This window comes from Podarcis gaigeae (assembly GCF_964106915.1).
Source record: "Podarcis gaigeae genome assembly, chromosome: 8".
Classification (NCBI taxonomy): domain Eukaryota; kingdom Metazoa; phylum Chordata; class Lepidosauria; order Squamata; family Lacertidae; genus Podarcis; species Podarcis gaigeae.
In genome coordinates this window covers 20,803,932-20,817,133 of record NC_139684.1, presented here as the reverse complement: position 1 = coordinate 20,817,133, position 13,202 = coordinate 20,803,932, and the positions used below count along the sequence as shown (strand labels likewise).

Here is a 13,202-nt window from a genome sequence, read left to right as displayed (position 1 = left end):
CACTTCATGGCCTTTAGGGTTCATGCATTCTTTCTTTCTCTGCCTTAAGAATGATATGGGTATAATAATACTAGCTTCTATTATTTGATGAGATTTGACCACTTGAAAGTGTTGTGTAAATGTTGATAATCCCTATTTTTCTAGTTGGGTTTGGTTGACCAAAGTAAATCAAATAACTGAAGGTGGATTTGTCTTGATGTTCTTGATACTGTGTCTATTTTTTTTATTGTTGCATTTATATCCCACTTTCAAGGAGCTCAGGGTGGCATACCTATGAGGTACGCTTGGCTGAGAGACTATGACTGGCCCAAGGTGACCCAGTGAGTTTCATGGGTGAGCAGAGATTTGTGCCTTGTTCTCCCACGTCCTGGTACACCACTCACTATACCACACCACACTGGCTCTTCAGAAGGAAGCTCGCTCATTGCTTCTGTCCTGTCACTGATAGACCTCTCCCAGTTGTCTTGTAAGAACAGTTGTAAGAACTGACCTTTGTGTTTTTAACAACAACAGCAACAATATTTTTTTCTAACAACAGAGCCTAAAGTGGATAAGAGGAATTTAAAACAATCAGCATAAAGAAACTAGTACAATAACATTGGGTTGGAGATTACTAAAAAAAAAAAAAAAGGAAAAAAAAAGGAGGAAAACGAAGTAAATGGGAATGTGGAAGCATTGCAGTACCCACACAGTTTGATCTGGTAAACCAGGCTACACTGTAATCTGGATAACAGCCAGCTGTGCAGATGGCTGCTGGTGTAAGTACCGTCTCCAAATCCTTCAATCTTCTGTCTCCAGAAAAAGATATGACAAAGCTGAAACCATGAACTCATAGAGAAGTACAAAGATGACAGTTTCCAAGACGAATCTTAATTCTGTAACAAGGTATTGCTCTTTATTCCAGTTGTCTCCCTTGTTACCCAGAAAGTAGGAGGAACATGTTTAACTGACCCACATTATTAGCTTTGCTTGTGTTTAAGCAGCCAGTAAAAGAGGAGCTTTTGTCTCTCTCTTAAAAAAAGAAAGAAAAAGCCAATCCATAATTATATTTTCAGGGGAACTATGTTCATATTTCCATTGTGTTCTCTAACATCTGATACACATTTTTTTTTAAAAGTGGCTGAAATAAAATAATTTCAAGTATTTAACTGTATTGAAAAGTACCTAACGTGGTAGTCATCTCATATATAGCAATAACATTAGCATTGCCAGATAAATAGTATAAGCTCCGTTAGTTTTTCCCTTCTCCATTTTATGATGCATGTGCTTATGTGTATCTGAGGGAGAAAGCACAATAACTATCATTTGCATAATGAGTTAAGAATCTAATCTTCTAGTTGTCCTGACCTAAGTTGTTGCCTATTCCTATGTTCTAATGGTGTTTTGCCCCAAAATTTGAACAATAGTTGAATACTAAGTCCCTAGGATTTGGTTACCATTCAATAACTAGTTAGATATTGCCAATTAAATAAATACAAATTATTATATTACCACATCTGGAGACGTTTTACCTGCTTCTTCACAGTGTGCGAAAGGTCAGCAACATGACCTTTATGTGTTATACATTTGATTTTAGCCGCTCTGAGCCCAGTTTTGGCCGGGGAGGGCAGGATATAAATAAAAATTATTATTACAATTGTGGCTCTCTGTCATTCTGTGGTGATTGTTGCTGACCTGCTCTGCTGTGGAGTGAAACCCATCTCTCTATGCAGTTCTGTAGTGTTGTATTGCTTCCTGGTTCTTTGTTTAGGGAAGTACCATATTTTTCGCTCTATAAGACGCACCATACCATAAGACGCACCTAGTTTTTGGAGGAGGAAAGCAAGAAAAAAAATGTTCTGAATCTCAGAAGCCAGAACAGCAAGAGGGATCACTGTGCAGTGAAAGCAGCAATCCCTCTTGCTGTTCTGACTTCTGGGATAGCTGCGCATTCGCTCCATAAGACGCACACACATTTCCCCTTACTTTTTAGGAGGGAAAAAGTGAGTCTTATAGAGCAAAAAATACGGTACTCTTAAAAGCTTTTTCATATTGATTATGGTACTTCAAAGAGTAGATCCTTAGATACAATGGCTGGTTTTTAAAAAGAAGATGGTGTTCATTTTATTTCTGTGAAGGCATCTATTGCGACATGCTGTTGTTTAGATTACCCATGTGTGTTTTGCACTCAGCAGTCAGTTTTTAGCCGCTCTGAGCCCAGTTTTGGCCGGGGAGGGCAGGATATAAATAAAAATTATTATTACAATTGTGGCTCTCTGTCATTCTGTGGTGATTGTTGCTGACCTGCTCTGCTGTGGAGTGAAACCCATCTCTCTATGCAGTTCTGTAGTGTTGTATTGCTTCCTGGTTCTTTGTTTAGGGAAGTACCATATTTTTCGCTCTATAAGACGCACCATACCATAAGACGCACCTAGTTTTTGGAGGAGGAAAGCAAGAAAAAAAATGTTCTGAATCTCAGAAGCCAGAACAGCAAGAGGGATCACTGTGCAGTGAAAGCAGCAATCCCTCTTGCTGTTCTGACTTCTGGGATAGCTGCGCATTCGCTCCATAAGACGCACACACATTTCCCCTTACTTTTTAGGAGGGAAAAAGTGAGTCTTATAGAGCAAAAAATACGGTACTCTTAAAAGCTTTTTCATATTGATTATGGTACTTCAAAGAGTAGATCCTTAGATACAATGGCTGGTTTTTAAAAAGAAGATGGTGTTCATTTTATTTCTGTGAAGGCATCTATTGCGACATGCTGTTGTTTAGATTACCCATGTGTGTTTTGCACTCAGCAGTCAGTTTTTTAAAAAATTGGTGCATGCTCATGCAGTTCCAAAAGGAAATGAGGTCCATCACTAGCAGGCTAATGTAGCCCCACATCACCTTCTCCATATTCTGATCATATTTTGTTCAATATTTGAAAAATTATGTTGGTATGTTTTTGTAAGGTGTGAATGTGTATGCATCACAAATGTATTATGCCTGGATACAGCTCCAGCTGAAAGCCTCTACAATGTAACTAAAGTGAAATTAACCTGTATTTGTAGGAAACTAAAATTGTAAGCCATCTTTAGAGAGCCATGCCCTGAAAGATAGTGTATAAATACTATGAATGAATGAATGTATGTATTTTAAAATCAAGATCAATGCACACCTTACCCAGCCCTCTTGCCACACAACATAATGAGAACTGTTAGGGCCTTCAGACTGCAGCTCCTTGACAAAAAAAACCCCATCTCTCAAACATAAGAAATTTTAGTGAAAATTAAATACCTCATGGAGATTACATATATTTACACTTTTCTAAAGGAGTAAATACTTGGAATGTAATATCTGAAAATCATGAAGAAATACGGGAAAGGCAAGCTGTTAATTGAAAACCATGAAAGACTCTAGCTTGAGTGAATACCTTCCCCACTCAATTCAATTGCTGTTATTTGCTAATACTGTATGGATGTTCAGTTTACCAAGTAGTCCATGTTGGGAAGTCTCCCATTTTAACACACAGTAGAAAGCATGGTAGAAAAAGAATGGCACCTGTTGATCAAGCAGAACCATAGTAGAAAGCCTTACTACTTGAGCCTGCTTTTGGTCTTATACGCATCTGGTAGGTCACTGTGACAGCAGAGTGCTGGACAATATTGGCCACAGGGCTGATCCAGCAGGCTCTTAAGTTCTTAGATGTTATTGTTGCTTCTTAAATTCCTGGCCTGCACTTCTTCCCAAAGGTGTCTAGGTGCAACGGACAACTAAGCAGTCAAACAGTACAATTAAAATTAAAATGTAAAATAAACATTCAAAAACAATCACATACCCTCACAGCTAATAATTTCAAGGTTGCCAAGAACGGTTCTTTCAGCTATCAAATGCCTGATTAAATGGGAATGTTTTAAATTTCTTCTTGAATATTAATAATGACAGTCAAACCTCACCAGGGAAAACAATTCACAAATGGGGAAATGCCACAGAGAAGATCCTGTTGCATGACAGCACCAAACTGGGCAGTTGGTAATCTCTGTTGGGGCAACTGACTCTTTCTTGTATTATTTGACAGTAATTGTGTGTCCTTGCTTGCACTCCGTGTTTTGCAATATAACCATAACCACCTTTCAGAACCTTTGCCCTGTAATTGCAGCATTTGTGGTGCCTGTTTACTTTAATTTCAAATGAAATTTGTAATTGAGCCTGTTTCTCTGGCTTCCAGGAAAAGAGCCAAGAAAAACTGTTGAGTCGCATAAATATGGGTCAGATAACATTAATATTCGCATAATATTGTTAGCTGCAAATAAACAGTTTTGCATAATTCTTCTATAATAATTAACTTTTGTGATTACAGTAAATTTATCTCTGTTCTCTTAATTCTTCAAATACATGGTTGCTGTTTCACAAAATTTGACCTGTCAGATTATTTATCAGATTGCTAATCCTTACCCCCTTTCCACCCTAAATCTTTGGATCTTCATAAAACTAAGAGACAGTTGTTGTTAAATCTGGGGGAAGACACACTGATATATTTTGAGATGTGATTATTTAAAGTGTAGCAGGTCAATGGGAAAAAGCCTACCAGGTAGCCATGAGCTTGTATGTATTTAGTCTCTGCAGATTATCAGTTTGAAATTTAAAATACTGATTCAGGTTTATTTTTCTTGTAGTAGTTGCATATTTGGCTGTAGAAGTTGACTTTCCATTATACTGAGATCAAAAGTAAGTTGGAAAAGTTTTAGAGCACTCTGAACATGCTCTTATGATATCTGTCTCTGGATTTAGTTATCGAGTATGATAACATTACTTCTAAAAAGGATCCCTTTGTTGTATTCTTTGAAGGCTACTTCACCCTGAATGCCAGGAATTCGTTTATTGTGAAGTGTTGCTGTCTATGGTCCAAGATTAGCTTCAAATCTCACCTTGACCAGAGAACTTAATTAAATTTTTAATTTGATTTATTAGATTTATACACCACACTTCATCATAAGATCTCAGGGCAGTTCACAGAATAAAATACAGGATAAAAACAAGTAAATTAAAAACAAAACAGCAAAACAGTAGCTTTTGGCTTGGCTGGTTAGTATATTTGGATGTTTCTGGTGCTGTTAAATCTGCACTTTCTTAAGTTTTGTTTTAAACTATTAAGACACCCTAAACCTTGGAAAATCAGCTAATAAATGCCTTTCATGATACTTCCTTGGTTATATTCAGCACAAAAGGCAACATATTCCCTATTTAATCTATATTGCTCTTAAGCAAGTCTGCAAGTCCTGGGATGTTCAAATGTGACAGTGTGGTAGAAGAATAGAATGAGCAATTGACTCTGCTTTTCATTGCCAATACTCACGTTTCATAAGTTCCCAGGGCCCCCAACTATTGCCTTACAGAGGGGACATGTGCACATTACAGTGGTACCTTGGGTTAAGTACTTAATTCGTTCCGGAGGTCCCTTCTTAACCTGAAACTGTTCTTAACCTGAAGCACCACTTTAGCTAATGGGGCTTCCTGCTGCCGCCACACCGTCAGAGCCCGATTTCTGATCTTATGCTGAAGTAAAGTTCTTAACCTGAAGCACTATTTCTGGGTTAGAGGAGTGTGTAACCTGAAGCGTATGCAACCCGAGGTACCACTGTACATGCAGTGAAAAGTAAACAAGAGTCACTTGTACATTCTGCCTTCTTGTCCCACGATGTAACTTGCAGACAATCCTTAAAATCAGTTAGGTTGTGCTACACACAGGAAATTTTACATTATATTACTATATATTATATCAAATTATATCACACCATGTGATATTAACAGTAAGATGAAAAAAGAAGAGTTGATTAAACCAGTCAAAAACACTAAACATTGACCACCTTAAAAATAAGTAAACATGACCTGTATATTTTCTTAAAACTAAGGCCCAGTTAAAAGTAGTTTCCTAATTGAAAGCAATATAGATTTACTCTTTAGGTCTGCCGTCAGAAATTCTGCCTGAGGTTCTTATTAACTGTTCATAATATATAAATAAGAATCATTTATATATTGGTGATCATACATATTTGTTTAAATGTGGCAAGTTTCAGCCTACAGTTGGTGCTGTTGTGCTTAAGAAACATTCTTCTTCCATTGGCCATGTGTCTTGGACCTCTCTAAATTAATCTAAAGTTTTCCTTCAGCAAACAATACTGTAAAAATTGGAATGTGATGGCCACTCAATCAGGAAGACTTTAGAAGAGGGTTAGGCACATTCATGGAGCATGAAGCTGTCAGTGGCTACTAGCCACGATGGCTGTGTTCTACCTCTACTGTCAAAGGCAGTATGTCTCTGAATACCAGTTTTTGGGAAGCACAAGTGGAGAGAAAGCTATTGCACTCAGACCTGCTTTCAGGTTTCTCTGTGGGTGCTTTTAAGAATAGGATCCTGGACTAGATGGACCATTGGCCTGATCCAGCAGCCTGTCCCCTCACTTAGCTGAATGTTTGTTGTTAAACAAGAGCGCTGGTGCTGCTTATCCCTAATACAGTTGTACCTTGGAAGTCGAATATAGCTCCCGAAATGTCGCAAATCTGAAGTGACTGTTCCGGTTTGGGAACTGTTTTTGGAAGCTGAACGTCTGATGAGGCCTCCGCACCTTCCGATAGGCTGCAGGAGCTTCCTTCAGCCAATCAGAAGCCGCACTTTGGCTTTCAAATGTTTTGGAAGTTGAACGGACTTCTGGAACGGATTCCGTTCGACTTCCAAGGTATGACTGCATTTGAATAAAAGTTACTTTGTTACAAAAATGTTAACATCTCTAGGAGATTCTCATATCAATTCAGGCTTGCACCTTTGCTTTAATCATGCCATCCATGTTTGCTTGTTTGTTTTTATCTCATCCTCCTAACTCACAACTTTAAAATGTTACACTTTAAGTACCTATACTTTAGGTTGTACTTTCACATTCTGAAAGGGTGCAGGCTGTGTATCCGTTTTGATAAGAGGATTTAAATTGGACAGCAGATTAGATATGTTTCTAGTAATCAGATGATGTTGCATGGAAGAGTATTTTCTAAGAATGTTATCCATGATACCCAATCATCTTTTTAATGTGACTGGTGGTGTATTATAAGTAGCCTATAACCCCCACCTCATATAATAAATATAACTATAGGAACAGTGGTTTCAGACACACTTTTGCATATATAGTGCTAGCAAAAATCCCCATCATTTTAAAGATAAAATATGTGTGGAGGAAGGCATTTATGTTGCAGGCATTCTAGCATTTAGACAAAAGATAAAATTTTAAAATAATAACATGACCCTTAACATTAATAATGATAACGATAAACTCCTTTGTACAACAGTGCCAGATTCAGCACTAGTCTCTCATAGGAATGAATGGCAGACTGTCACTCTTATAGCAGAAAGAAAAGGTTTTGCACTCAGAGGCACCATTGGAGTTGGAGCAAAACTTGCACCTCACCATTGGTTACTCCAGTCATTAGGAATCAAGTTGCCTCTTCCTGCTTTTTGATCCTTTTGCTTGGCCTTGATATGAGTGATAGAATGTTGGGAGAGTGTTGACTGAAGAATTGTTTGAAATTAATTTATAGGCAAGTGGGACCTGCAACCACATAATTGCATTTTATAATTCCTGTTCAGGGTTGCAGTCAGCTATTCCTTCACCCTGCTCTTCTCTTCCTTCTGATTCATCTTGTTTTTATTATTGCTTGTAAGCCGCTCTGAGCCCGGCCTTGGCTGGGGAGGGCGGGGTATAAATAAAAAATTATTATTATTATTATTATTAACAGGGATGCTATGACAGCTGTCTCCTGCCATGTGAGACACTGCGAGTCTGTTCCAATAGGACTTCAGCACTGCTCTTAGTACTGGGCACGAGGAATGTGGTGCTTCTCTTGGACTTAAAGAACCAGAAGAGCTAGCAGCAACAAATAAGGAGGAACTGATAATTGTGTTTGCCACAGTAGTATATTACATTAGGTCAGGACCACATGTTCAGTGTTGTTGCCTCACAAATGACTCCTAAATAGCGGAACTTCATCACTCCCAGCCACCCCCAAAGTGGCAGGATTTCTGAGACAGACTCTCCTCTAAAGAGATGAGGATAGTGATAGGTGTTAAAATGTAGGTTTCACCTTAACTGGATTTGAATGAGTAGCTAAGCTCAGACAAGAGATTATTAAGGCTTAACAATGACACTGCTACCAGAAGACAGGCAGTTCAGGCCTGTGTTCATGTGGAAATTGTACCAGTATCTTCTGAAATTCACAGGACTGGGGAGGTTTACAGGCTCTGTGTCTTGTAAGTATGTTTAGGGCAGTTTTTGAGACTGTATTGTTAATACTTGGGAAATTAGAATAGTAACTAGAAGTAGTAGTTCTTTAGATCTAAGCAGAATTTCATATAAAGTGAATGTCAGCAAAGTAGAATATTTTCTTAATTCCATGGCTAGGGTTTTTTGGGTTTCATAGATAAATTGCCTCACTAGAAGCCAGCCTCAGAAGTGATTCTTTCAAAGTTTGCAATCTCTGATCTTACAACTTCAAAGTTGTGATACCAATACAGCATTTCACTGTAGAATATGTTTTAAGTACTGCTAAGGCCAGTCACTTTGCTTGTTCAGGGTTGTTGTTTTTTAATGTAGCTTTCTGTTCAAGTGAGGCTATTGGAAAAGTCAGGTATATTTGCCCCAACTCTTTCCCCCACATACAGCACGGGGAAAAGGGATGTCACCTAAGTACAGAGGGTGGCGATTTTAAACAGCAGGAGAGGGTCCATGAAGGACTAACTTTGAAGATTATGTTCCTGACTGGGGAGTGGTGGTGGGGAAATCAGTGTGTTGACTAGCTGGGGAGAGGAATGTAAGGCTGTGGTAGGCAGATGATGAGGCAGAAATAACATGAGATATACTTCGTTGGAGAAGAAGTAGCAGGAGCAGAGGTTGTGGGTACACTGACTCAATCCTATGCATTGAATTCCAAGGTTGTTTTGGAATTTGATTATTATTATTATTAAGTCTTGTGGTGCTGCAGTGTAAAGGGGATTTCGGCCCATAACATCGTTAGCGTGTTATGAGAGCCAGTGTGGTGTAGTGGTTAAGAGCGGTAGATTCGTAATCTGGGGACCCGGGTTCGCGTCTCGGCTCCTCCACATGCAGCTGCTGGGTGACCTTGGCCTAGTCACACTTCTCTGAAGTCTTTCAGCCCCACTCACCTCACAGAGTGTTTGTTGTGGGGGAGGAAGGGAAAGGAAAATGTTAGCCGCTTTGGGACTTCTTTGGGTAGTGATAAAGTGGGATATCAAATCCAAACTACTACTACTACTACTCTTCTTCTTCTTCTTCTTCTTCTTCTTCTTCTTCTTCTTCTTCTTCTTCTTCTTTGTAGCTACCTCAAAATAATTATTGTTCTTCACCCCCCCACCCAATCATTTAATATTTATTTAAAGTATAGATTGCCCTTCATCCAAAGATCTCAGGACAGTTAACAACACAAAAATACAGGATAAAAGCACAAAATAAATAGTTACCATGTTGTGTGTGATGCCTTTGAATCACAGGTTTGCTGCTATATCATACCCACTTCTGGCACAAAACCTCTTACCCCACATGGCTCTGACACAGTTTATATTTTTGTGAGAGACTACAGTGCACTCCACTTAAGTGCCCTTTTCAGAAGCAGATATTAGTTAATTCGATAATAAATCAAAATTTCACAGTTTTCACTTTTTTGCAACCCCCTTAAAGAAGGGTAGAACATAAACTAATTTCCAGATACCCTGATTCCCAGTTCCTGTACTTTAATGGAAGTGAAATTATATAATTAACTATTCCTGCCACAAGGCTAGATCACAAACTCTTACTATGTAATGTAAACCGCTTAGCGATTTTGCATATTAAACTGTATATAAATATTATTGATGGTGATTATAGGGCAAAACCGTGCAAACCCTTTTTTTCTATACTTTCTTTAGATGCTGAACTGAGATATCTTACTTACTCAAGATTTTTTAAACTGTTGTTTTAATAACAAATGCCACTTCCGATGAAAAATTTGAATATTAGAATTGGCTCTGTGAACTTAAATTTCTTCTATTTATTTTTGAAACAGCAAGACGGCAGTAACCTAAAGTGATTAGAACTTTTAGCAGTAAGTTGTATTGAGAGAGGCAAATGCAAATGTTCCACAATTCCATGAGGGTGCAGAAGGCTTGCAGAATATGTTGGAAGCAGAAATTGGCTTCCAGTGGATTCCAGATTTCACTCCCCGCCCCCTTTTTTAAAAAAGCAGGTATCTTGACCTTGTAGTTGCAAATATGTTTATAAACAACCTTCCCCAAGCAGGCAACTTCCTAGCTGTTTTGGACTACGAATTTCCATTGGCCCTAGCCATCATGGCCAGTGGCTCAGGTGACAAAAATTGTAGTCTAGAACATCTGCAGGGGGATCAGGTTGGGGAAGACTAGTTGGTATCTGCTTGTCTTGGGAGACAATGGAAGAGTGTTGAAGGCTGATCTAGAAAATGTATGAAGCAAGTCTTTTGAAATTTCAAACCAGAGGAATTGATTAACATTTCAAGTAGAAAGTAGTAGAGCTTCCATGTCACACATCATTCCTTGTCCCTCTCCATGAATATGAAAACCAGAATAACTTATGCAAATTATGAGAAACATGCAGATTGGCACAATTTACGTACTCTGTAGGGCTGAGCTTTACTTAGCATAGAATTTGGATTACCTTGGATCCACGTGTGTTTAAGTTTAATGCGGAGTGCATACTCCACCCTAGCTATGACCTAAAGTTACATAAACAGTCTTTAAGAAACGTAGATGAAGGCTGCACTTATTTGGGCCTACTTCTGAATAAACATGCATATGACTGCACTTTGTAAGGATACTTATGTTCAGATAATTATTTAATGTGCTGATGGTGTTTGCTTTTATTTATGACTATTTTATGTATATTAGCTTAATTGTAACTAACATAGTTACTTTAAATGTTTTTCTTTTTAAAAAAGGTTCAATTGACTTCACATTGTTTTTACTTTTCTCCCAGATTTTTGAGCATCTGAGAGGTGTTATAGAAGCACACCTTTAGTACGGGAAGATGAGTGAACTTGACCAGTTACGCCAGGAGGCGGAGCAACTGAAAAACCAAATCAGAGTAAGTATTATAGACTAAAGGTCTTGCCTTTCTCACCTGTTCTGGATGTTTGGGTACGTTCGTTCTCTCTCAAATTAATCTGTGTGGTAGGGGGAATTTTAAAACAACTTACTTGTTTTATTTAAAAGAGCTGCTATTTTAAAATAAAGAGCTTTTCTTTTATATAAAAGATTTCTAAGCCACATCTCAGCTGAAGCTTCCCAGGTGATTAACAAAACAAATAAATTTATAATAAAGAAATTTAAGCAACATTAAGAATAAATATAACCACAAAACACATAAAGATGGTACTTAAAAACTGCTCTATGGTGGTACATTTTCAGTGCCTCTCATGTTGCCATTTGACATTAACTACTTATGCTGACCCATCTCAAAGTGCTACTTTACTGTGCTATAATATGGCATAAATTTCCAAACTTGTTTGTTAGCTTCCAGTGAAGGAAAAAAGCATGTGGCATGCACAGCGATTTATAGTCTTGAGACTTATAGCCTAATACCATTCATTTCAGAGGCTAGTATAATCTGGCTTCTTTCTGTGTAAAAGAAGAGGGACTACACAGAAACCCTCCAGACAACAGCAAGCTTATAAAAAAAGAAGCAACTAGCCAGTTCTTCAGCTCCAGGTTTCTACTAACTCATTCGTAAGATTCATCCTTTACACCGTCCACTTTCTTCATCTTCAGTTTCCCTTTATGGATTCTAGGTAAGAATCATGCAGGGGCAGTAGGAGCCGCAGCTGGCAGAAGTTCCCTGCAAGGGTTGAAACTCCCCTTAGCAAACCTGTGCCATCTTAGCTTTCTTCTTTCTCCGATACAGAAGCTGGACTACACACTTCTTTCCCAAAGCAGCTGAACATTTCAGGCCATCACATTAACTCAGCAAATCAGTGTCAAAATAACTTAACCACCACATATAAAAATAATGGTGTTGCACAGCTGCTTGAACCATTCTGTTTCAAAATGCACAAAAATTTGGGGAATATGACATGTTTATTCCAGAAAACAAACTTTTGCTTGTTCCTACTTGGCATTTCTTTCTGAGGAAAGCAACCATGAGACTGAGCTGTGTGCTACAAAACCCCAGGCTCATTTCTCATCTCTGCCATCAGTTTAGGCAAGCTGCTGTCAACACAGTTTCTAGTCATTTATTGTGATATACTGACTGATCTTAGTATGGTGGTTACTGAGGTAACATATGTGGAAGCACATATGTGCTATATAATTGTTATCTCTTGCTTCTCTGTGGACAAATAACTGCATCATGTTGGAAAAGTTCTTAAGTAGTAGAAGGCAGAGATTAAATTTCATTTTCCTTTTTCCTGCAAACCCTTTATTTTACTTATTCCAAGGTGATAATTTTCATATGCTGTGCTCTGAAGGGGGGGGGGGGACAATATTAACTTCAATTCTGGCACTCAATAAGGCCTTCATTAAGACCTTTTTACTGTTTTTACTTTTTCTAAAGGCGATTTTGATGATCTCATTCAGTATCCCTTATACACCTTTTGAGATTCTACTGTTTTTCTCTCTCTCTCTCTACATGGCTTTGTGAGGGATTGGCCTTGAAAAGTGACTAATAAATAACTTATTTATTTTTAAAAGTTATTTATTAGTCATTTTTCATGGCCAAACCCTCACAAAGCCCTCCAGAAGTTTGAAAAAAGCATTACTTTCAGTCAAGGCACATCAAGCTTCTTTACATGAAAAAAATATATTTCTTTCCTTCTGGTTGAAAGCTTACACAAATAATAAAAGTAGATCATTCAGTTGACCTGACATAAAAGTTTTAGGTCACGTATACCTGAGCTTTTGTTGGATGCATAGTATATGCGGTTTTGCTTAAAACTGAGGCAATCTCATTTTAGGTTGAGAGTGTATGTATATGTCAATAACCAGTAGAGCTACATTGAATACACTATTAAACACAGAATTAAAACAATGTATGCATAATTTTGTACAGGTATATTGTGAAACAAGACTTTGGACAGCCACAATAGTGTAAATAACAAAACAACTTCTGACCAAACACACTTTGTGTAAACAAAAGTAGTCAGGGGTTTTACAAAACTGGATTTAAGCTCTT

The 13,202-nt window shown here is 38.0% G+C and overlaps 1 protein-coding gene across 14 annotated transcripts in view; it reads left to right on the top strand.

Annotated features, from left to right (window-relative positions):
- Positions 1 to 13,202, top strand: part of GNB1 (G protein subunit beta 1) — a 72,334-nt gene that overhangs the window by 36,293 nt on the left and 22,839 nt on the right. For 9 of the 14 annotated variants that reach the window (XM_083752790.1, XM_083752796.1, XM_083752793.1 and 6 more), the window contains one exon: positions 11,013 to 11,120. In XM_083752790.1, coding sequence (XP_083608916.1) covers positions 11,064 to 11,120 — 57 coding nt within the window. In that variant the 5' untranslated portion in view covers positions 11,013 to 11,063. Of the gene's footprint in view, positions 1 to 4,640; positions 4,693 to 11,012; positions 11,121 to 13,202 lie in introns of all 14 variants that reach the window. The other 5 variants (XM_083752794.1, XM_083752798.1, XM_083752797.1 and 2 more) reach the window with 1 other exon arrangement.